At 39.0% G+C, this 24785-nt stretch overlaps 5 protein-coding genes and 1 long non-coding RNA gene across 8 annotated transcripts; 1 reads left to right on the top strand and 5 right to left on the bottom strand.

Moving 5' to 3' along the window:
- The first annotated feature begins 428 nt into the window (after positions 1–428).
- On the top strand, positions 429–2969 carry LOC104821271 (very-long-chain 3-oxoacyl-CoA reductase). Its single transcript, XM_010552080.2, has 5 exons — positions 429–773; positions 1290–1555; positions 1730–1823; positions 1944–2055; positions 2587–2969. Exons 1-5 carry the CDS (start codon positions 638–640, stop codon positions 2786–2788), a joined length of 810 nt encoding a protein of 269 aa, XP_010550382.1. The 5' UTR covers positions 429–637; the 3' UTR covers positions 2789–2969.
- Positions 2970–3409: 440 nt separating this feature from the next.
- On the bottom strand, positions 3410–7177 carry LOC104821270 (CDPK-related kinase 5). 2 transcript variants are annotated; one of them, XM_010552079.2, is made up of 11 exons: positions 6310–7174; positions 5764–5894; positions 5613–5654; positions 5426–5534; positions 5193–5271; positions 4800–5096; positions 4595–4707; positions 4345–4452; positions 4185–4247; positions 3910–4077; positions 3410–3797 (listed from the first exon to the last, which is right to left on the bottom strand). In XM_010552079.2, the coding sequence occupies exons 1-11, from the start codon at positions 6904–6906 to the stop codon at positions 3660–3662; spliced, it is 1845 nt and encodes a 614-aa protein (XP_010550381.1). In that variant the 5' UTR covers positions 6907–7174; the 3' UTR covers positions 3410–3659. The 2 variants fall into 2 exon arrangements, with proteins under 2 accessions (XP_010550381.1, XP_010550380.1); XM_010552078.2 differs by having other exon boundaries at positions 4800–5271; positions 6310–7177.
- Positions 7178–10753: 3576 nt separating this feature from the next.
- On the bottom strand, positions 10754–13038 carry LOC104821269 (phosphoglycerate mutase-like protein 4). The gene is made up of 7 exons (XM_010552077.1): positions 12976–13038; positions 12665–12743; positions 12185–12235; positions 11996–12106; positions 11537–11668; positions 11364–11439; positions 10754–11214 (listed from the first exon to the last, which is right to left on the bottom strand). The coding sequence occupies exons 1-7, from the start codon at positions 12993–12995 to the stop codon at positions 10991–10993; spliced, it is 693 nt and encodes a 230-aa protein (XP_010550379.1). The 5' UTR covers positions 12996–13038; the 3' UTR covers positions 10754–10990.
- Positions 13039–13668: 630 nt separating this feature from the next.
- LOC104821268 (peroxidase 10-like) lies at positions 13669–15522 on the bottom strand. The gene is made up of 4 exons (XM_010552076.1): positions 15233–15522; positions 14661–14852; positions 14282–14447; positions 13669–14195 (listed from the first exon to the last, which is right to left on the bottom strand). The coding sequence occupies exons 1-4, from the start codon at positions 15449–15451 to the stop codon at positions 13786–13788; spliced, it is 987 nt and encodes a 328-aa protein (XP_010550378.1). The 5' UTR covers positions 15452–15522; the 3' UTR covers positions 13669–13785.
- A 1853-nt stretch (positions 15523–17375) lies between these two features.
- LOC104821267 lies at positions 17376–17872 on the bottom strand. Its single transcript, XR_773053.2, has 2 exons — positions 17662–17872; positions 17376–17587 (listed from the first exon to the last, which is right to left on the bottom strand). It is a non-coding gene; the product is annotated as an uncharacterized LOC104821267 (long non-coding RNA).
- Positions 17873–18682: 810 nt separating this feature from the next.
- Positions 18683–22562, bottom strand: LOC104821266 (mitogen-activated protein kinase kinase kinase YODA). 2 transcript variants are annotated; one of them, XM_010552073.2, is made up of 11 exons: positions 21702–22562; positions 20696–21337; positions 20494–20581; positions 20332–20394; positions 20062–20225; positions 19919–19994; positions 19761–19820; positions 19547–19672; positions 19230–19456; positions 19034–19143; positions 18683–18957 (listed from the first exon to the last, which is right to left on the bottom strand). In XM_010552073.2, exons 1-11 carry the CDS (start codon positions 22184–22186, stop codon positions 18824–18826), a joined length of 2175 nt encoding a protein of 724 aa, XP_010550375.1. In that variant the 5' UTR covers positions 22187–22562; the 3' UTR covers positions 18683–18823. The 2 variants fall into 2 exon arrangements, with proteins under 2 accessions (XP_010550375.1, XP_010550376.1); XM_010552074.2 differs by having other exon boundaries at positions 19226–19456; positions 21702–22561.
- Between the last annotated feature and the right edge of the window lie 2223 nt (positions 22563–24785).

Raw genomic sequence — 24785 nt, 5'->3', positions numbered from 1 at the left:
GAGAGAAAGAGAGAGAGAGAGAGAGAGAGGGAGAGGATATGTTCCCACCAAGTGTAGAGCCAATGGGCTCAACCATTGTTCTCTTCTTCGCAACTCTTTTGCTGTTTCTTTCGTTCATGCATCTTAAACTCGTAAGCCCTCTTTGTCTTGATTATCGGAACATCTTCGTGCGAATCTAGTGAACTTAAACTCTTACGCACATATGAGAGGTCTCCACCTCTACAAGATCACAGATATGCAATACGTGAATCGTAATCACATTCCCCCTCTTGGCGCAGAATGAAAATGCTATATTTTTTTAAAAGTAAATGTTTTGGTATGACGATGATAGTGATAGACGACGGTATATCCACCATAATTTCTCTCGACCCTCACAAGAATCCACACTGCTTGTCATCGCAAGAGCGTCTCTCTCTCTCTAAACAATCATATGAGGGACGAAAGGGTTAAATATGGACAAGATAGATTGCCGAATGTTAAGGGGGCAGCAACGTCAACATTGAGAAAATAACATTTCATTCTTCATTATTATATATAATTCTTAAAAATTTCTCTTATTTGTATCTCCCTTATATATCCCTTCAACAATATTAAAAGAAGAAGAGAAGAAGAAAGAGAAAATACAACGGAAAGGAAGATGAGAAACGTGGGGAGCTCGAGCTCCGGCAGGGGCATAGCCGCAGTGGTCGGTGTCGGCCCAAAACTCGGCCGCTCCGTCGCCCGCAAATTTGCCCACGAAGGCTACACCGTCGCCATTCTCGCCCGCGATCTCGGTACATACATAATTGTCCTTCCTCTTTCTATATATATACATCTATACACACCATACTAACGCGCAACGTTTGTTCATCCGTTTACCGTTCTGGTTTTCAGGACGATCATTGGAAAACCATAGTCGCACGCACAAAGTTTCGATCTAAACGTAATAAAAGAAAAAAAAACTACCTCTATGTTCTTAACATAAATTAGACTACTAAAGTCTCTTTACAACTTATAGGCAGACATGTCCCGAGGGGAAAGATGACGTGTCAAGGTTAACAGAAGATTAATACATTGCACCAATTGCTTTAGATACTTGGTATACGTTTCCTAAATTTATATATACGATCGATGATACCAAACGGTAACGGTGCACTCCTTGTCGATACACCTTACCCAAATGAAAAGATTTGGGTTTTCTTCTATGATCTTTTGATCCAAGAATCTCTAAAAAAACTCGATCTGTTTCCAGACAGATATATGTATATTCTTGCTACTAGCTTATCAATGAATATATGATCGGTTGGTAGGGAGGTTGTCGAGGGTGGCGGAGGAGATTGCTCGTGAAGAGAAAGCTCAAGTTTTCGCCATAAGAATAGATTGTTCGGATCAAAGAAGCGTAAGGGAGGCATTCGAAGGAGTTCTGTCGCTAGGGTTTGTAGAAGTGCTCGTTTACAATGCTTATCAGTCCGCTTCTTCCACTTACCGCCCGACCAGCTTCACCGACATTCCTGTCGGTTCCTTCCAAAGATCTCTCGCTGTCTCAGCCGTCGGAGCCTTCCTCTGCGCCCAACAGGTACTTTTTCTTCTTCTTTTTTTTTCACGCCCTTGTTTTAGTATTTGTTTTATTTACTAAAATCTTTGAAAATCACTCTTCTATTAGAATTAATACGTTAGTTTTTGCCTCGAACAATTGATTATAGTCGGTAGTTTTACTATTTTGATGTAATGAATGTTTCTTGGTGTAAAGGTGATTCCGGGGATGATTGAAAGGGGAAAAGGGACTATACTCTTCACGGGATGCTCGGCGTCTTTATACGGCGTCGCCGGTTTCTCCGAATTATGTATTTCCATTTTATCCAAATGTTTTGATGATTAGTGTTTTTATAATAATATGTAATGCAATAATAATAATGATAATAGTTTATGTTCATTTGGGTTCGAAATATTCCTGCATGTAACAGGCTGTGGGAAATTTGCGTTAAGAGCTCTTGCTCAATGCTTAACGAGAGAATATCAAGCCTTTGGAATCCACGTCGCTCATGTCATCATCCACGGTGTGGTCGGACCACCGAGGTACGCCCTTACATTGTTAACCCTTTTTTTGTGCATACAAAAATCAAACACGTACGTAATGCGAAATATGAAATTATTATAACCACATACACATTGCGTTCGGTCGGGGGTAGATATTTTTTTTTTCCCGCAAAAAGGAATCTTTGATTGCTTAAACGAGTGGCAAGATTCCTCGATTCAAACGGCAAGATTCTACCTCAAAAGCTTATTTTCCAAATCGCGTGTATTCGAGATTCCACAACGTCAATCACATTTTAGACAGTCCACAACACGCGACTTTATTCTACTATTTACTTATTTGTTTGGCAATTTTAATTTTGTAATGATTGAATCCCTCCACACGTAATTTTCATTGTTTTTGTTCTCGTCAACTCTACCTGTCTAACCCATAAAATACAACATATTAGATGAATCTGTAATCATAAATACTTAGTGATCAATGAAGAATTACTGTTCTCTAGAATATGTAGACCTGGGACCCACGATAATACATTGTATAATCTATTTATTTATTTATTTTATTTGTTTCAGAGGATCGGCAATGGAATATAGAGGAATGGTAACGGAGCAGCAAACGTTGCAGAGCGAAGAAGAAGGAGAAGGGGAAAGTTCGGGAGTGACGGGAATGGACCCAGACAGGGTGGCTCAGACATATTGGTACCTTCATGTCCAAGACCGGTCTGCTTGGACACAAGAACTCGATCTCCGATCCTCCTTCACAAGCTTCTACTAGTTGCAGCTTTAAGACCCTAGCTACTCTTTGATTCTTCAAAATACTCAGTCACTGATGTCTGTCCGTGTATGGTTTGCCGATAATATTTTGGTATAAATATTCTTGTATTTCGAGTGTACATAATCACGAGAGTAAAGGGTTGGTTTTGGATGTGATTAATTATAAAAAAAAATGGTTATTACCGGCCATGATGATTTGTCGGGAAGATGAAAGGTCTTGTCGGTGAAAGGATGGACCTTTTCGTGGGATTAGGGGTTAGGAGGGGCACATGGTGGGAAGGGCTATTTTTGGTACCAAAATAAAAAAAAAAGAAACTTGCATGGAGCAGGCAGCGACTTCGTGTTCGAATTCAGGACACAAGATCGAACCAATAAGATCCAACAAACACGGCAGGTTCCTTCTTTCCCGCTCTCAAAGCTTTGATGAAAACTCATCCCTTCTATAGACAAATCAATATGCCAATGGCCCCCCAAAAAAAGATGTACCCGAAACCCTCACCGTGTTGTCAAATCTTTAAAGCCACTTAAAGGTGAGAGAAGACAATGTTCACTCTGGTCCGTATGGAACCATAATGAGCAAGGTCATGGTTCCGTTGACTTGGTTTGACCAAGAATCAATCCATTAGAACAAAAAGGATGCAGAGTGAAATATAAGACTTTTTCAAAACCAATTCTTGAAAGAAAGAAGAAAAAAAACCGTATTTGTAAGTACGTCTCAATCGTCCTCGTGAACAACCCCATCTACAACTACTCTCACACACATTTCTTTGCTTCTGCTATCACCTGAAAATGAAGGAAATATAAAAACCAGACAATTTTTGCATCACCGGGAGGAACATTCCAGACCGCGTTCTGGCTCTTTCTAGAACCTTCTAATGAGCTTTAACCACGCGGCTAGACACACCATGCAGCAGTTTTACAAAACCCAAGAAACTGAGCTTTCCGTCGGTATGCCTAATCCAGTCATGGAGAACAGCGTGAACCGGGACTGATGGCCCGAGTCCGAGTTCCTGCAAACCACCGTAGTCAAGCAAACCAGTGGTGGTGTCGCCCTGATCAGTGCCTCCGTCCACAAAAAAGATAGGTTTTTGTTTCACAAAGGGTGAGAATGTTTTCACTTACCGAAGCAAGCTCATCGATCATGATGGGCCGGTTTCCTTCCTTCTCGAAAAGCTCATAAGCACAACGAGCGTGTTGTTCCCACCGTTCAAGAGCCTCCAGCTGGTGAATGCTCAATGCTGCTGCACAGAATTCCTCAAAGTCCATTCTTCTATATTGAAGGGCACTAAGCTAATAAACAAGATGGAAAAACAAAAATTCCCAAGTCAGTACTAGAAAAATTAGATTGGATCAGGTAGCAGCCGAAAAAGAGAGTGTGCTAGTTGAAAGAAACACACTTGTGCCAAGAATTCAGAAATCCGTGAATCCTTCATTGCATCCGTTGCATTTTTCACGAGTGCCTGACGGGAGAGAGGGGTCAGAGTTACTAGCAGCACAGCATGCGGAAAAACACAACCGAAACGTGAATTTAGGTGAGGGTGAAAGAAAGATCGTTACCGCTTTGATACTGTCTAGGCTTATAGTTCCATTTTTGCTAGGTTCTAGTAATGCAAACTGCTCCCTCAAATAATATAGTTCATCTACAGTCAAAGTTTTCGACAACGCCTGCAAGAAAAAAGAAGGTATATGGTAAGTATTCTCTGCATAATGAAACCAAATGTTGATGTCATACTTGTTTGTTTGGTCACACTCCCATGGTGTCTATGGAGTATGAATACTGAAATTGATTCCCAGAGTGCATACCCACCCTTAACGCAGCTTTCCGTAGAGAGGATGATCGCAAATAAACCCTCATAAGTTTGAAGACTAAAACATCCAACGGCACCTTCACGTCATTTGAGTTCTTAATCCATGGATGACCTGAATGATGGAAAACGATAACGAGCATAAGCAGATAAAAAGAGAAAACCGACGAAGAATCTCTTCTGGCATCAGATTCAGACAACACTTACTCAAGGCTTGAGCAGCTGTTAATCTTTTACGGGGGTCTTTGTTTAGCATGCGCTTCACAAAATCTCTAGCCTCTGAAGACAATGAAGGCCATGGAGGTTCATCAAAACTTGGGTCTGCTTTCAGAACAGCACGGAAGATACCTGACTCAGTCCGGGCCCAAAATGGACGGCTCCCACACAACAGGATATACACAATCACACCAACGCTCCAAATATCGGCTTCTGTACTGTAAGATCTATGCAGAACTTCAGGTGCAACATAGTATGCACTACCAACAATGTCATTGAGCCTTTCATCTGCAAGATTGCATGTCAAAACATATATAACACAACATGTTGGTCTGGAATTGGATTCTGGATGTAATAAAGACGAGATAAAGCAGTCCCTCGTACCTGGCCTCACGTAGTCTGACAAACCAAAATCTATGGCCTTCAATTGGGAGTTCTCTTCCTTTGACGTAAAGAGGAAATTCTGATACCCAAAAAGAAAATCACATATTTCTCATCCCGATATGAACAACTGAACAAGCAGGAGGGCCACTTTTTAGACCACCATGGCAAGGTTAAGATGGCTTTTGAGATGGAAACGAGAGCTAAATGCATATGAGGAGAAGAAAATATATCACCTCCGGTTTGAGATCTCGGTGTACTACACCCTGTAGATGGCAAAACGCAACAACGTTCAATATTTGTATCACCACAGCCTTTGCATCCTCCTCTGTGTACTTCCCACCTCTGCACATAAATCACCATTAAAGTCAACGATCAATCCTCTCGAAGAAACTGAATGGAGGTGCATCCAAAAAACCTTACCTTGAAAGTATTCTATCCAAAAGTTCTCCTCCTTCGCATAGCCTACGAGGCGGAGAGGAAAATGAGCATATCAAACCAATTCGAGCAGGTTTTCAATTCAAACAGTAACGCAGACAGGTATTGTCAAAATTTTAGTACAGAGAGAACTTACTCCATCACGATATAGACGTTATCATGATCTTCGTAAGCATCGTAGAAATGGGGTAGGTTGTTATGGCCAGACAAGGCTCTCAAAATCTTCACTTCCCTCCTGACATCTTCAATGGCAATGGCCGTTGTCATCTAAACAAAAAGAAAATGGAAGAGCAGTCAGAAATGCCGAGAAAATATGTGAATCGCAAAATGCCCACGCCCTGAAATAAGCAGAAAAATCAAGGCAACCTCGAACAATTCAGAGAACCAAGGGCCAGATATAACGTAATTTCAAGATCGATAACGACCACAAAATCACCAAACTGGAACTGCAAAGCTTTACACAGAGTTCAAAAGGCAGTGTAGCTGCTATCGTCTACATTTCTGCCAGACCTGAACTAAGATCAACTTTCATCTAGCTTATTTGAGTGAAAATATGGCTTAACATCAACAGATCAAATCGCTGCCACGACAGAACTATCATCACTGTTAGCTAAACTGCATAACCCTTCGTCTCACTACCATATGTCCGAATCCAGACAAAAAAAAAAAAAAAAAATCTCACCTTGGCTTTGGGAATAACCTTCACAGCGACCTGTTGACCCTTGTTGTCACCCTTCTTAAACTTGGCAGCACAAGTGTAACCAAAATGGCCTCGACCCACCTCGTCGCCGAGCTCGTACTTGCTCGAGAAATTTCTCGAGAATCCAAAGCTCTTGTCAAGTCCCACGCCGCCGCCGTCGGCCTCACTCCCCTCCGGGATCGCCGCACCGTTTGGCTTGACGGAGCCGTGCCGCCGCGCGAGCACCGCACGGATGTGCTTAGCCGGAGACGGAGGCGGGAAGGGCCGCTTGAAGAACCGCTTCGGCGTGGAGTTCCCGCTGGCGGTCGTCGCCGGAGATCTCGCCGGAGTCTTCTTGGAGAAGAAGTAGTGAGCGGGACTGGGGCTGTAGAAGGGGAAGAAGGGCGATTTCTTCCCCTCATTGTGACCTCCACTATTCTCTACACACTGATCGTCGGCGCTAGGGTTTTCGCCATGGAGGGAGCTGGAAGGAGGAGTCTTGACGCTGTCCGATGCAGGGACGGGACTGTTTCTAGCCGGATTGCGGTCGGAATTCAGAGAATTGGGGCTAGGGTAGGATTTCGAAGTACAGAGACCCATCAAGAATTCCTCGCATCCCAAACAAACGCATCAAAATCTCAAGGGCATTTCGCATCGAACAGTAAAGGGAGGAACGAGAACAACCCACATATCAAAAAAAGATTTTGAATTTCAAAACCTCTCAAAAGAGATACAGAATTCTTTTTCGGCCCGAGAAAATATTTTTTGTTGGGAACCGAAGTTTTTTTTTTTTCTGTGTCCCCTTTGTCGCTGGTGAATTCCAAAGCGGAGAGACGGAGATCCGAGAGAAGAGAAGGCGTTAAAAGAGAAACGACGATGCGTTAGCTTTTAAAAAATAACAAAATATAGAATATAAAATATAAAAAATTACATTGGACGACACCAAGAGGGTGCTTACTCTCCTTTTCTTATGGAAATACGAATTTTAATTTACATGTATAAATTTTCGTGTATATGAATATTGACTTATGCCCGTTTTCACAAACCAATCGGACCATATTATTTATTTTATTTAATGCCAATAAATTCAAACCATATCATGTCTGATAACCCACCACAAAAAAGAACAAGTACATTATCAGGAAAATGAATCCTAACAAACTTCATTAATTCTCGCCCGATTGAATAGCGACTCCGAGTTAATTCTACCAAACCCAAGAAACATGTACATGGTATTACAACTGCATCATGACATTATTATCCATAAATGATTCTGTAACTATAATCAAATTATATATAAACATATCACCAATCTCAAAGTGGACATAGAATAAAATAAATAAATAAGACGGAGAAGGAATAAATATGAATATGCGTATAACGAAAATGTACGAAAACGAGATGTGCTAATAATAAAAGATAAGGAGGGAAGGGTGTCGTGTGGGGCCCATTATAGGGGGTGGTCCAGTTTTGAGTATTTTTTGTACATATTATTATTTAATAACAACAAAATTAAAATTTTAAGAGGGAGGTGATTTCCTTAATTAACGCCATTTACATTTGGATACGGGTGGGATCCTCCTCCCTCCCTCGATGCCTTCTCTCTCTCTCCTCGAGGCTATTATTGTCATTTACACCATCGAAATAATTTTTCTGTGATATATATATATATATATTAATGTAAATTTTGTAAAGAGTTGGGATGGAGGAGCGGCACGATTCACATGAAGGGAACAGGTGGCATTAAAATCTGTAGCCTTAGAGCGTTAATGTTAATCATTACAAATCCAACGCAGTGAATTATCAAACCGCGTCACTTTATATGCACCCTAACCAAAGTCGGTTGTATAGTTATATAATGTATATGCAATACGTGACGCTGTATATGTAATGTAATGTGTATATATGACTCGACGATTGTTACAGATTTATAATTTTGACGACACGTAATACCGACGTCCGACCAAATTGCTAGCTACTTCCAATCGTCGTGGTCAACGGTATTAGATTTAACGTAGAAAAAAAGTCAAACTACTCCACATGCATGGACATTTTTAAAACAAATAAAATTTGCATGGATTGATAATTGTTTGTCGCCCGTTGAATATATATTACGATAAAAAATAATTAAGGTGACATCGACCGCCACGTTCCCGTCATTTTCAGTAAATATGTGATTCGAAACGTCGAATTTGAATACTCTTAATATGCGTATTAAGCTCTCTATACATATATATGTCTCACACCCCTACACTTGGGCGGAAACTTCGATTCAAAATATTTGATATTACATCATATTATAACGTTATCAATGAAGGGAACAAAAAAAAAATGATTTGGTCGAGTGCACGTGTGATATTTGAGTTTTGTCCAAACATAGGATGCATGAGATTGCTCATCATGAAAACTTGCTTGTTGCCTCCGGCAGGCTTAATCGGAATCCATTTCGAATTTGAGCTATCATTCATTTCTTCCACTGAAAACATGTTAATTATATGTATGTGTGTGTGTGTGTGTACAGACTTAGTGGTAAACATATTCATTACCCCTCCTTATTGTATATGTGATTATTGTTGGGCAATTATAAGTCCCCGATATTCATTAGTAATTTGAATATTGTTGTACGTTGTTATTGTGTTCAATACAGTAACTTTATCGAGACCTTTCTAAATCCATGTACTTATTAAAAAAAATAGAAACTCAAAGAAAATTACCCAAAATCCAAGGGTAATGCAAATTGTTCAATAATATAACACCCATGAGTCTAGCGTACCATGATTCTTAGAGGTGTAAAACGGGCTGGTCTGGCTCAACCCAACCCGGTTCGTCTCGATTTGGAAAAATTTTAGTCCAGCCATGTCCACCCAATTTTTAGCGAGCCAAAAATAGGTCAGTCCAATCCAAATCATCTTAGTTCACGAGCCAAATGAGCCGGTCCGCGAATCAAATATATAAATTTTAAAAATAAAATTTTAATATTAAAAAATATTTTAAAATAATTTTAATATTTAAAATATTTTAAAAATATCTAAAATATAATTTAAAAAATTAAAATTTTAAACAAAATAAACTAAATATGTAATAAAAATATTATTTGTATATGTAAAAATATATAAAATAAATTTAAAAATAAATTTTTTTCTGGCCCGCGAACCAATCCAGATCGTGACAGGCTTTCTCACCACGAACCTCACTCGTGACGGGCTGGTTCGTGTGGTCTGTTTTTTTATGGGTTCAAAATACTTAAATCCGACTAAGAAAAATATGGACTGGCTCCTGAGCCAGTCCGCGAGCCGGGCTCATTTTACATCCTGATTCTTCTGATTTTATAATTAATTTTCAAACGAAAACAGACAAAATTAAATTAAATAGTGCTATGGTATGGATGATGCTGGAATCAAGAGTTTGATGAAGGGGAACTTTTTCTTGTTTTTTTTTTTACTTGAATAAACAAATAAAGAAACAAGAAAAGGAATCCACTATAAGGAATACGAAGTCAACTTCGAAATCCATGATTCATGCAGATTGGGTGCCTATAATATCTTATATTATATTATGTTATATATAAAAGATATAATTCTCGCATGATACACAGCAATGATAATATCCCTCCGCCCTTATTCTTCTCTTCCTCCACGTTTCCCTTTTCCTTTCACGCTTTTTTTTTGTGTGTGGTTTCTTTGTCAGTTTCCAATGCATATTTAAATAAAAACTTTTGACGACCTCCACTAAAAGAAGAAGAAACTAATGCTGAGTACCGATATATACATTACATACATACATACATACATACATTCGTAGGCGTATGGGAATATAGAATTAGAGTAAACGATGGAAGTGGGGGATGATTGACTCATATATGGCTTGGCAATGATAGCAATCATTGAATCCTCTGAAAATAACCATTTGCTTTAGTTGTGTTTTGCCCCCCTTCCCAATTTCCGCCCTAATCTCATGAAGTTTGCACAATGCCACACTCATCAATGGGGTCCCTCTCCCTCTCCCTCTCCCTTCCTTCCTCTCTCTCTCTCTCTCTCTCTCTCTCTCTCTCTCTCTCTCTGTGTTCTTCTTTTGCTGGTAAGGCAGTGGCGCCAAAAATAAAAGGGTTTAGTTTCAGTGGGTCTGACAGAGGGGCAATCCTGTAAATAGAAAAGCCCTTTTCTCTCACTGACCAGTGACCATGACCAAGAAGAAAGAGAGGAAAGGGGACAAGTGGGATCCCGATGTAAACACTAAACTGAACAGTGGGAGGGAGAGGAGAATAGTTCAATGAGTTGCCAATTCCAACACTCTGAATCTTTGCAAAAATAGATTGTCCCAAGACGAAAGACTGGTCCCTCCCTCCTTAGCCATTCTCCAAAACCTCAATACTCATACACTTACCAATATGATATATATTCAATATTGGTGTTTATGATCCCTATAACAATATTGAAACAACGGACCAGAGAGAACCCATGTAGACAAGTTGAGATCTTTCCATGTAATCTATCTACAACTCGCAATGTATTACCTTATTCATACAAATTTCGATGTCGACTATCATTCTGCTCAACTGTATTAATAGAAATGGTATTATATAGATGCATTCCTTGCCCTTGAGAACAAAAGAACGAGAAAAAAAAACACACCTTGCCCGCGAAATAACGGCAAAATCCAGAGTTTGCAGACTTTTGGTGTAGGACTAGCCAGAGGTTCTATCACCACCAAAGCCTGACTGTAGGAACCCGGTCTGGTCCAGATGGCTAACATCTCCCCACACTTGAATTGCCCATTTCTCTCCCTCGTATAAGCGGAACACGTTTACTGATGTGTTCATTACCTTCCCTGCGTTCCTTCCATCAGGCCGAGCTCTTTCATACAATGCTCTAATCACACCTCCATGAGTCACCACTACTACCCTTTGTCCTGCATTGCATTCCAAAGGAAATCACGTTTTAGATCAGATGTGTTGCAATGCAGGTACTTTTTGGTTTGAATATGTGAAATGTGCAGTAATGGACATTCTTCCAATCAAACACATGATGGGTACGCATCATCCGTGAGAAACAAGCAACCTTTATGTTTGTCGCCTATTCTCTGTAATGCAGATGTGCATCGATCATAAAGTGTGTCAAGACTTTCTCCGCCACCCTGCATATGGTGCGGTTATTTGAATGATAAGTGGCTTGAATAGAAAAAGAAAATCAAATATCAAAGTTTTTGTAACAGGGGACAGAGAGCTTGTTACTGGAATTTCAACATCTGTGCGATGAGATAGAAAGGCCTTGTGAGCCTCTGGGAACATTCTGGGAACATCTTGATAGACAACCCCTTGCATATCTCCCAAATGCCTCTCCCGTAAATCGGGATCAGTCACAACCTGCATCACATTAATGGATGAACTTCTCTGGACCAAAGCTCACATATAATAATGGGAAATAATCACTTCAAGAAAGAGTTCTCCTCAAAATGTCAGCTTACTATTATAACTATTAACCTGCTAATATGCAATACAGAAACCCGTGAATCCACAAGACGAAAATGCACAAAGGTGGAAACTTCAGGGGAAAAATCATAAAAGGAAGAACAAGAAAATGATCCTCCAAATCCAGCAAGGTAACAAGTTAACAACAAGGCCGTTTCAAACACACTTCAAGTAACTGCTGAGCAAGAAATGGACAATTAGTAACCACGAAATTTCTGTCACCTCAAGCCCGCCGCACCTAGCTGCAATTATCTCTGCTGTTACAAGGGCTCTCTTCAGGTCAGAGGAATACACGAATGATATCTTGGGCTCTTTGGATAATCGCTCGGCTACCTTTGCCAAAAGAAGGAAAAGTTCAAGGATATGTTTAACGCAGAAGGAAAAGGAGGACGATCACAAGAAGAGGCATACTCTAGCCGCTTGTTGTCTCCCGGCATCATTCAACTCAACATCCAAATGACCCTGCGAGAAAATGAATTACCATATCTCACGATCATATCCAAAACCAGCAATTGCTAACAGGCGTATCTTTCACAAGCCAGATTTTCTTATGACACAACAAGTATCTGGCACAAGCCCATGTTCCATCATCAAGTAATATAACAGTATGACAACATGCGATGACTTTCTACTTGGTGTTCGAGGAAAAACCTTAACTAATTCTACAGATGTGACCATGCATCATCATCCAGTCCTCGCGTGTATAAATCATCTCTTCAACCGGCACAAGGCCAAGAAACTCAATATTAATCGTTTATCAAAAAAAGAAAGAAAAGAAACTCAATATTAATGATCCAGAGGATTCCGCGAGAGTTGGATCATCTTCCGAACCTATGGCTAGTCATGATCACCCAAACAAGAAGCAAACCTATCATGGACGAAAGTAATCACCTGGATTCTTCGCTCCGCATTCCAGGATGTTTCTCCGTGACGAACCACGACTATCTCAGCATAATCTCGATCTACGGAGCTGGGAAATCCGGAAACCACACCCAGATTCAATTTACAAAAAAAAAAAAAACACGATCTGGTGAAATAACAGGAATCGATTGAAAAAAAAATGCTGAAAAAGAATAGAACTGAAATTCATTGTTATCTATTGGGGTAAAAGGCATGCCAAGTGCTAAAATTCTTCGCAAATGATACATGAAAAAAAAACTTAGCTAAAGAGATAGCAAATGAGAAGCGCGAAAAACGCATACTTGGAGTCCGAATCCGCCATGGGAGACACAGCGGCAAGGGTCGGGCGACGACGTGACGGAGTCTCCCCACTAATAACGACAGAACAGACGAGTGGTTTTCAGCCCTTTAATAAATGGGCCCAACCGATTGACGAATCAGAACTACGCACGTGTTGGGTCAATAAAACATATGGGCCTAAACTAAATTTTAGAAATCGCGTTTTTTGTTTAAAATGTAAAAAATCCAATAAATACATCCATTATTTGAATCACTTTGAAATATATATAGTTTTTAAAAAATCAATCATCATTTATACCTATTAGTTTTATTCTAACTGGTTGTTTGATAGTGTTATTATCCAGGTAGAAATTTATTAATATTTTGAAAATTTATATATTTGAATTGAAATTTTTAATAATTGATGTTTCATATGGAAAAAATAACTCGTGTTTATTTAGAGTTTTTTTAATCACTGTAATATATGGGGTTTTTTCTAATTAAAAATAATAAAATTAAGTAAACCCCAAATTTTATATTCACAACAATAGACCTATTTTCTCATTCATATTTCAAAAAACAAAAGTTTTTTTTTATCGAAATTCTGAATTGTTGTAATTTAAATTCTAAGTTCATTATTTTTTCCTCATAAGTTAATAACTTAAAATCAGCGAAACTGTACATTTAACGTTTTAATTTTATTTGACAGATGGGCATGGGATAATTGGTTCGTCTTGGAATTTTACTAATTATAATACATAGATCATAGATATGATGATATTTATTATTGAGCGAAGCTAGCATTGAGAATCTTCTCATAATGCGACAAAAGGCTAATTCAACAGCCTACAGCTCTTCCTAATCTCTCCATCGCTTCCGGTCAAGACACCGATATTCGCCATTTTCACGAGAGAGACGCCGAAATCTCGGTAAAACGCGTAAGGGTACTGGCTGTAATAAAGGACCAAAGACGACGTCGTGTTGTCGGTCATGAGGGCTTGGTCGGAGCCGAGCAAGCCGGAGCCGTTGAGCAGGTTCCGATAATACACGTTGTCGAACCTGGTCGTGGTCACGCCGTCGAGAGGCGCGAGGTTCGTGTCGGACGAGTCCTGGTTTGGGCACTGCGTCTGCAGGCTCTGTAGGAACGACTCGGATAGCGTCGGGTCGGGTTTACCCGATCCTCCGAAGTTGAAGAGCCTCGACTTGAACAGGAAGCATTGGGCGAACCCGATTGTGTGGGCCCCTGCATGTTTATATACGTTAGCTTTCATCACGGTGGTGTGTATATGTGTGTGTGTATATATATAGGGTTTTAATACGTAGGGATACCAGAGAGAACGACGACGTCTTTGAGGGAGAGGCCTTTAGAAGTGAATTTAGCGGTGAGATTGTCAAGAGGCTCGAAGGGTGAAGGGATTTGCCGATTGGCTCCATCTATACTCGCACTTCTTCCATCTCTTCTTCCCAATGGCATCGGAACAAATGGACCACCCGCCTCCATATACATCATCATCATCATCATCGATATAAGAATCTTTAATTCTATACACCATATACATATACATATATATCATGTGGGCAGCTCTTAGACTTGTTATTATTAGTTTGGGAAGATGCCTTATATTAATTTGTGTATCAATATCAATCATTCTCTTTGTCTCGCATGTTTAGTCTTGTGTATATGTATGTATGTATATGTTGGGCTTACGAGATAGACAGCGTCTCTAGAGGCCAAGGCGAGAATGTCGGAGCAAGAAACAGTGGAAGGACAAGCTTTCTCCAAGTTTGCTTTAATGGAGTCTATCACTTCGAAACCTCTTGCCGAGTTTTGGTTCGGAAGTGCATTTTTCTCGCTCTTGATGCCATCGTTGTCGTCTAGCAACAGAGATCCATCGCAGCCCTGTTCCATTGAGCCACCGATAAGAATATTATCGTTCATCGTTCATAAATTCATCAGTTTTTACAGTCGGTTAGACGTCTGATCAGTGGAAAAAGTTTCGTCTAATCATCACAGATTTCTTTCATTTTAAATACATTAATCGTTTTTATATGAAAATAGATTATGTAAAAACATGTTATCCTCTTATCGTAGAGACGGGTTTACGATATACATCATAAGTAACATATTTAGATTATGATATGGATTAACCCTAATTATACTATGGCAAATGATTATATGATATTTTGTGTAACAAAAATAACATCTAGCGACAAGTAATTAACGCTTTGATATTTGATTGAGGCGGGAAAAAAAAAAGAAAGAGAAGAAGAAAAGGGTACGTTGACGATGCAATCATGGAAGTGAAGACGAAGGAGAGAAGCAGCCATGCGGGTGTCGTTGCTAAGAGCCGAAGCGACACCGTATCGGACGATTCTGGCTAGGTTTGGACAGCTTCTGACGTAATACATGTAATCCAGTTGACACGTCACCATCACCATTGGTGCGGTAACCAACAAAACGGTACAAACAAGGCGTTGGAAGAAGACGATAGGTTCCATTGTAAATATGTATATATATTTATAAAAATCTATATGCTTTGATACAGTATTTGAGGGTTTTATTGCTTCGTTTGTGCTAATTGTTAGTACTTTGCATCCAGCAGTTGTGTGTATTTATAGTCCCCTAAATAATTTTTTTTTATGAATGATTTATTTTATTTTTGTTTTTTTGTCTTTTTTGTTTTCATATAATAATTTTGTAGCTTTATTATGGAAATGCCATTATGCATGCAAAGTGAGTTTGGCCTAATCCCATTAATTATAAATGCGACTATTTTCAAATCAATACACCTCGGTTTTGTTAAATCCTTCATATATATATATACACACACACACTATTAATGTACAATTAGTCATATCAAAAGTACACATACATAATCATGATGTATTTTAATTAGTTTTCGAATTATCATACTTACAATCGACACCTTTGCTCCAAATTATATTTTTTAGAAATCATACATTAGAATCGTCAAAGTTTAATCATTGATTAAATGAAATTGATAAATAAAATTGTAGAAACTCGAATTAAAACTAAAAGATTACAGAGTATTGTTCTTTTATTATGTATGATCAAATTGCAACCGATAATTAAGACAACTGGACAAAGGTGCAGATAATTTTGTAAGATTAGAATTGTCGCCTAATGCGTGTGTGTGTCATATTCCAACAGTGCTAGCATGCTAGATTCAAAATGTAAACGATTATATATTTTAATTCATTATATAATTCTCGTGGGCAACTCTCAATTTGAAAATTAGATTCACTGAACCGTTGTTAAAGATTACGGTATTTTATTTTATTTTATTTTATTTTAATGACAGAACCGAAGCAGTGGGATGATGACCGGTCTTCTAGTGGAGACTCTGAATTCCACTCAAAACTGTTGACTTATTCTTCTTCCACCTTCTCACCCAAATATGGCAAATTAAATCCCAGATTTTTTTTTTGCCATTAATTAAATTATTAAACCTCCATTTAGCTTTTGGGCAAAATATCGAATTGTCGTCAACCTTTGGCATATGAAATTTTCGACTGATATAGAGTGATAACATTGTAATTTTCTTATCAGTATTTTATAGGGTATATAATGATTAAATATGAAAAAAAATTGGAATTAGAATTCAGATATTTAGTTGGGGAGAAAAAATAAGGCCGTGATGTGAATGAATTTCTTTTAGGCATATCGCAGAAGAAAATAATTAAAAAAAACAGTAGAATGGAAAAAAAATCCCATATTTTTTTAAAGAAATAAAACAGGTTCAATCTAGTTAAATTTAATTCTTGTCAATTCATTTAAATTTTTTTGTTCAATCTATTCGATCAACTTCATTTATTTTAGTATATTCTACATTTTTTTAATATTCCCTCCGTTTCACAATATTTACAATATTTGACGTTTTAATTTTTTCATATTAAAAAAAACAATAAAAAATTATATATATCTTTTAATAACATAAAGATTGATGTTATCATTAATAATCTATTGGAATTTGTTAGTTTTTATTAAGGATAAAATTGAAAATTATTTTAAAATTTTTTCTAGAAAATCTAAGATGACAATTATTTAGAAATACAAAAAAAAATTATATAAAACGATCAAATATTGAGAAATGGAAGGAGTAATATTTTTTGGGGTTACAATTCATAAATGCTATTATGGGAAGTGGACGATGGGGTGGGAATCTGAGAAAGGCCACTGAAGAAGTGACGAATGGCGGCTGGTGGGAGGCTTTCGGGGTCTCGCCTATACATCCAAACGTGTGTGTGTGTGTATATTGGCACGTGCCTTTTGGACACAAACAACACACAAAAGGAGCAGAGAGATAAAATGATAATTGGATCGATGTAGGATCTAATTAAAATTTAATTAAATATGATTAGAATGGATTAGGAGAAAAGGGTTGCCTTCAGTTTCAAGAGATTAAGAAGAAAGTCCAGAACATGTAAATATGTAATTCATACACAAAGTAAATGTTCATCGTTCAGAGCTATGGCGGCTGAAACAATAAACTTCAGGAGAGAGAGAGAGAGAGTTATTATTACAAAGAATTGGGAAGAGAAGGGAGAAATCAGCAGAGGTTGCAGAACAAGTAATCGAAGCAAGTCTCCATGCACAGATAGCAACAGGAACAACTGCACAAACCCAATAACATATTCAGCATCCTTTTACGGGAAAAAGAAGAAGAAGAGGGGAATTAAAGAACTACCACTCGTCTACGGCTCTGTCCTGAGCATCTTCGGTTTTGTTGCTTTTGCTATAAACATCTATGGATTGTGATTCCGGTGGATCCATCTCTCCCTCTCTCTCTCTCTCTCTCTCTCTCTCTCTCTCTCTCTCGCTCTCTCTCTCTCTCTCTCTCTCTTCTGCTTCAACAAATAAAGTGGATGGCAAAGGGATTTGAATATGATATGGTATCGGATGTCTTCTTTGATTAGGTTTGGGAGGTTCACGTGAACTCTATAACGTGCTTTATTTATTTATTTATTTCTTTATTATTATTATTAGGAAAGAGTTTTCCGTGCTGGATACAAGTAGGGGTGTCAAAACGAGCCCGCCTCGTGAGTTGGCTCGTAACTCGCCAGAAAACGAGCGATCTGAGCCGTAATTTTTTCAGGTCGTTAAAAAACGAGTCTAACGAGCCAGAGCTCATTGAACACGTGTTCAATGAGTCTGGCTCGGCGAGCTGCTCAACGAGCTGGTATTTTTTTTTAAAATAAATTAAATTTATATAAAAAAACTCTAATATAATTTTATATTAATTTTTTTCATATTATTTATATGATATTATAAATATACTAATTATTATGATGGTGATAATTGAAAATATTAAATGATATAGGTGTTTTAATAAATTTTTATGTATTTATTTAAATTTATAATTATATTTAAAATAAATATAAATAAAAAATATTATATATCCTTGGTTCAACGAGCCGGCTCGTTCAGATCGGAAAATTGGCGAGCGATCTGAGTCGAGGTTTTTCTGACTCGTTAGAAAACGAGTCTAACGAGCTGAGCCCAAAACGATCCGAGTCAAATGAGCCGAGCCCAAAATGATCCGAGCTGGCTCGTTTGACACCCCTAGATACAAGTATGCAGCGTCTTGAGGCCTGCATCAAATTCAAACGCAAGTGAATCATTGGAATAGTTTTGTAATGGGCAAGAATCTTGACGGTTTCATTCGAATAATTTGATGACTAAGAAAGCAATTCCTTTGGCTTACGGAATGACAGGAAACAAGGATGTTTAACTGAAGAAATCAATTAAATTTTGGATGTACATAGAAAAGCTGACCACATCCATATGCACACCCTCGTAAAAGTAAAAACATACATTGTTAACCAGAAAACAGAGAGTAAAGATTTCTTCTAACTCATTTCTTGACCTACACGTAATCCGAAGATGACAATACACCTTCTTCTTCTTCGATGAACCAAGTTAGACGGGGAATCCGTTGTTGTTGCCAACTCCCACTGGTGAATACGAAGAACGCATCGTGAAGCTGAAAACAACCCCAGTTATTTCTCAATGTAAATCGGGAATATACGACTATTATTATTACAGACTTTTGCACTTACATCTCTGAGGAGGTTGTCGCCTTTTTCTTGTTTCTGAAGCTGGGGAAAGCCGGAGCCTGTTCCAGTTTGAATTCTGATGCCTTCTCCCTCCCAGTCCCACCGTTAGCTTCCTGTGTCAAAAGGCATTGTTAATGTCTGTCACCGCATTATGAATTCCGGGCTTTTTCAGTTAAGATCCCAGCAGCTAATTACCGACAGTTTCATCCCGTTGAATAGCTGGGAGAAAGTCGTGACATCGGTGGAAGGAGGAGGTGAGGTCGGCGGCTGAGAGTTCTTTAGAAAGCAGTGTTCCAACAACTTAGCTGCCGTTGGCCGCTCTGCCGGGTTCCTCCGAAAACATAACCTTAGGAAATCTTTTCCTTCTTGTGACAGTGTTTCCGGAACCGGTGGGCTATCCTTCATCACCTTGAACAATGCTGCCGCCTGACACAATAAAAAGGTTGGACAAACATTCAGTTTTTAGCTTAATTAAAGGAACGTGGTTCGGTTAGCGTAATGCTTATTGCTTCTTACCCCTTCGTACTCACTCCACGGAGGCTTCCCAGTGAACATTTCTATAATTGTACACCCTAGACTCCATATGTCTATAGCAAACGCCAGATCCGAGCTATTATCTTTTTGCATTACAGCTTGCATCATCTGTGAGATAAAAAGAAACGAATATCAGTCAGTATTAAAGGGCATGAACTTAGAAGAGTCTCATAGCTCTCGTAGAAGAGAATAATACCTCCGGTGCCATCCAGTACGGGCTTCCCTTCAAAGACAGATCAGCTCTTTGCCCGGTAAGCTGAATTAAAAAAAAAACCATTTTTTAACTATTGTGTGTGTGTATCTATATACAGAACACGTGTGAAAAATCTTTGGGGAGAAGAAATTAGAACTTACATGTTTAGCCATGCCAAAGTCAGCAAGCTTGACAACCCCGGAGGCGTCGACAAGGAGATTAGCCCCCTTAATGTCCCTAAGAAACATTAGTAGTTCAATTAGAAACCTCACAAAGATTTGATTGCAATAAGTTGCGACTTTACCTGTGGACTGTCTTTTTGCTGTGCAAGTACGCCAGCCCAGACAAGATGTGGCGCGTAAAGTTGCGAACAACAGATTCTGTCATGGCACCACAGTGCTCACGGATATATTTGTTAATTGAGCCCGGATGAACATATTCCAGGTAGATGAAGAAACGATCCTCTACCTGCACATCCACAAAAAGGAGAAAAAAATCGTCAATTCATCGAGTTTCGGGCAAGACCTCGATGGATATATAGAGATATATGCTCACTAATGGAAGATATACTCACTATTTCACTACCATAATACTGCACAATGTTTGGATGCTGAAGGTTACTGAGCAGTTTGATTTCCTGAAACCAAGACAAGATTTTCAAGGTGACGAAAAAAAGAACAACCAAACAGAGGCAAGAACTACAAAGCAAAAGAAAATTCTGATGCAGGTATATTACCTGCTCCAATTGCTTTATACACTCTGCAGACTTTGGGTCATCAGGAAATATTTCAACTTCTTTCATTGCACACAATGCACCAGTCTCTCTGGACAGGGGAAGAATGAAATAACTCAGCATGCATAAAACAAGAACAGTTGGCAACTTACACGCTTCCAAACTTGGCTAAAAGGTCAAACAGAACTAGAGAATTAACAAGTACCTGTTGCTGGCAACATAAACACTTCCAAACGTTCCACGCCCTATGAGCTTCCCTTTCTTCCACTGACAACTCATCGGGCAGGAGTCCTGCTTGAGAGGAACCTGTGAGGTGGGAGCAGGAGCTGATGAAGAAGGCCCAGAAGCCCCAGGAGGGAGAGGCAGGGGATGAACATTGGAATTCTCACGCCTTGGGTTTGTGACATCAACAGAAGAAAGCCTCGGGTGTAATGGCGATGAAACGCTATCCCGTGGAGTAGCTATATGTTCAGGGGACAGCGTGGAATGCAAAGGGGAGGATGGCCCACCAGGGCTTCTGGCCTGCCGGTGCGGGCTATGGATTGGGGAGTTGTCAGTACTGAATGGGTCGTAAAATGCTGGAGGAGGAAGCCCCGAGACATCGAGCGGCATCTCTGGAGCCGACCAGACCTGATTGCTTCTTGGAGCAATGTTAAACATTGGTAACACCTCACCATAACTCCTCCTATGTGGACTCAGAGCAGGACTCGAGTATGGGCTCGTAGGGGCACTCATAGTAGGAGTGTTCACCCAATACCCATTTCTGGGGCTGCTACTCAAATCTGGATGAGCTGCTGCATTCGAATTCTCCGTGGTCCTCCTCCAGTCACGGACAGAAGCATCGGCACTGATAGGAGATGAAGCCCGACATGCTTAATTTCAAGGTGATGAAAACATAAAGTAGGGCTAAGCTAACAATTATCACGAGAGAAAGGATCATGGTGGCAGAAAACAGAACACTTGATTTAACCACACAACTTTCACAGCCAAAAACTGAGAATGATAGAGTGTTTGTTCAATGGCTATTTAATTCGACAGCAAATTTTTACAAATATGGAATTGGAATTCTGTTTGATATCACAGGAGAAAGGTGATAATGCTGCCAACGATTCCGTTTACCCTAAAGGATAGGACCTCTTAGATCAACAAAATTTGAAGCCTTTTTGTTGCCAAATTCGGATCAAATCTAAGGGGGAGATGTGAGAAATTACCTGATCAAAGGAGGGCTGCAGGAGACACGATCGACAACAGCTTCGGCTCTATCTCTATCCCTATCCCTATCGCCATCTCTGAATCTCTCCTCGACTCCTTTGCCGTTCCCTGAATTTCGCCCTGCCGGCTTCCTTCCATCTCCATCGCCCTCCGGCAACGGCAAAGGCAAGGGCAACGGCACGGCGGAAGACGACCGAGGGATCGTCGCGTGGGCGCTGGGTGACCGAGTCAACCCACGCTCAGCCGCGGAAGGAGACAACCTACCTCTCCAGATATCGAGATCCGTCAAGTGCCGGAGCTTCTTTTGGCGCGTGAGCTTCGGGCCGTGAAACCGGAAACCGCGACGACGAAAACGGCCCTGATCTCGATCGCGATCGGTGAATTCAGAGTATGACGACGCCGTCTTCAGAGACGAAGACGAAGACGAAGACGAAGGCGAAGAAGACGGAGACGAAGAGAACGATATGTGCTGAAGCCAACGCATAACGAGAAATCATGGTATGCCCAAACCACGACCCGATTCCGCACGCAAATTTCTTCTCTCTCTCTCTCTCTCTCTCCGTTACCGGGAAGAAGACGATTGACGAAGGCCGAGAAGGAGAAGGAGCAGGTGATGGTGATCCATCGAAGAACCCAACCGATTTAACAGAAAAAACAAATGGAAAAAAAAACCAGAAAGTATTGACGAACAAGAACAAATATTGGGGACAATTTTTAAAAAAAAAATCCTGAGGAAAAAAAGTTATTTTAAAAAAAAAAGGAATTAATCGAGAAGGCGAAACTAAGAGGCCGTTGTGTTATGTGTTCGTGACGCGGTTTACGATACAACGGCCTCTCCTCCTTCTCCTTCCTCGCTCCCTTTCGCGATGCCGACAGATGATTTATTTATTAACTAATTTATTTTTATCTAAAAAAATTCAGTTCTTTTTTTCTCTTTTTTGCTAATTTCGACTGCAGATAACAACGTTGTCGGGTGGGTGTCGTCCGTTAAGACACACACCTTTTTCTATAGATATTACGGATAAAAAAAAAAAATCGACAAATAACCAATATTGTAAATTTTAAAAAAAAAATTCATGCAATTACAATTTTCTTTCATATGATACAATGAAATAAAAAAATGTATCAAGGTCAAACATTACTCAAATTATCCTTAAAATGTAAATTAAATATGTTTAATGTTTAATTAGCAATTTTTGAGGATGCTTAATATTTGTATTAGCTAACAAAACATATAACTCCAAATTGCAAACTCTGTCCATGGACTCCAATGGATTCGGTCTGAAACAATACATAAACTACGAAATACGAGGCGTTGACCAAATTAGTTTACTTTATAAATGATTCTCCAATTGCCCTTTTAATAATGTTAAACTATAAGTATAAATAATAATCATTTAGTAAAATATTCCGTGTACATATAATATACATATATATACGTTTTATTAATTATATATATTAAATAACAATAATCAACGGTTCAAGTTCAAGCACTTGGTACAAAATTTTTCTGGTGTGATTTTATGGTCAACCGGGAAAATGAGCGAATGCCTTTGGAGATTCCACAGAGAAGCCGAGTAATAAGTCAACGGTCAAACAAACCAGGAACTCGTGGCCCAGTCTTCGGGGCATGAACGTGACACGTGGCAGACAGGTCCCACATTCATGGGCCAAGTCGTTGCCCCCCGTCTCCATCACACTTTCTCCACGGCCCATTCCAAAGTGTTGACTAATGATTCTAGTTTTAATACTTAAACCATATATTATATGATTATATTAACACTAATGAAGATCACAATATCGTTAGGAGTGCTTCATTTATTTCATGCTATTGGTGTGATTACGTATTAGCTTTTATCACCGATATGATTCAATAATATACACTGAAAATCAGATTCTCAGACGGGGCTTAAGTGTTTTGGGCTTGGATCAAAGAGAATCTCATTTGGGCTTTCTAAATGGCCCATGTGAATAACAAGAAGCCTTCATTTTTTTTTTGCGCGTTCTAACATCACTCTTTTTTTTGTTAAAACGTCACTCTCTGAGCCCAAAACGATCCGAGTCAAATGAGCCGAGCCCAAAATGATCCGAGCTGGCTCGTTTGACACCCCTAGATACAAGTATTGTTGGATATCTGTTCTTTATATTCTACTTTTATGGTCTTAAAAATATTCTGTGAATCTTATGCTATATATTGTCGTCAATATTTATAATGCATGTATCGTGCATTAATTGGCATATATATATATACGTGTTTGAAGTGGTAGTAGTTATTATTATTATTATTATATATATATATATATGTATGTTACATTGTCTTGTTCTGATTTTTCCAACGACCAGTCGGCTCGCACGGTAGCCCCTGCTTCGCCAAAAGACAAATGCCCACATATGTCCTATCAAAAATTGTATTAATGTATTTTTTTCATACCAACCAATGATATTTTATTTAATATTTACGTGTACGTGTGTATATGCTCATTATTAGTTTATATTATTGTTTGTTTCTCGTTTTGCTCGTGTTAAATTTATTATGTTAGTAGATTTGGGTGCGAAGAAAAAAAAATACTCTTCAGTGAACGAACCATTTCTGCCCCTGTAAAACCCAGATTTATAACTTTTTTTTTTATCTTGTAGTATTGCATGCATAATATACATACATGTTCGTATATTTTTTATAACGTATTCCTATGTATCGCCGTACATATGCACAAAAAATTTAAATTCGGCGTAAATGATACCGTACGTTATTAGATGTGGAGGGATTTGAACATTGTGATATATATATATATATATGTGTGTGTGTGTGTGTGTATATTATGTGGGAGTTATAAATTAATAATAACAAGTCGGGCGACAATCAGAATATGCAGTATGATGAGGAGTCAGTGGAAATTAATGATTTATATATGGCAATGTGTGACCGCCCATGCATGTGACAATATATATTTTATCACCACAAAATGCCAAAGTCAATATATGCACACACCTAATTTTTTGTTTCCTTTTATCACAATTAAATACGAGTAATTTACTCTTCGTCGTCGTTCTCACAAGAGCAACATACATAAAAAGATAATAAT

Source organism: Tarenaya hassleriana, unplaced genomic scaffold (assembly GCF_000463585.1).
Source record: "Tarenaya hassleriana unplaced genomic scaffold, ASM46358v1 Cleome33, whole genome shotgun sequence".
Taxonomy (NCBI): Eukaryota; Viridiplantae; Streptophyta; class Magnoliopsida; order Brassicales; family Cleomaceae; genus Tarenaya; species Tarenaya hassleriana.
This window is presented reverse-complemented; position numbering and strand designations above follow the sequence as displayed.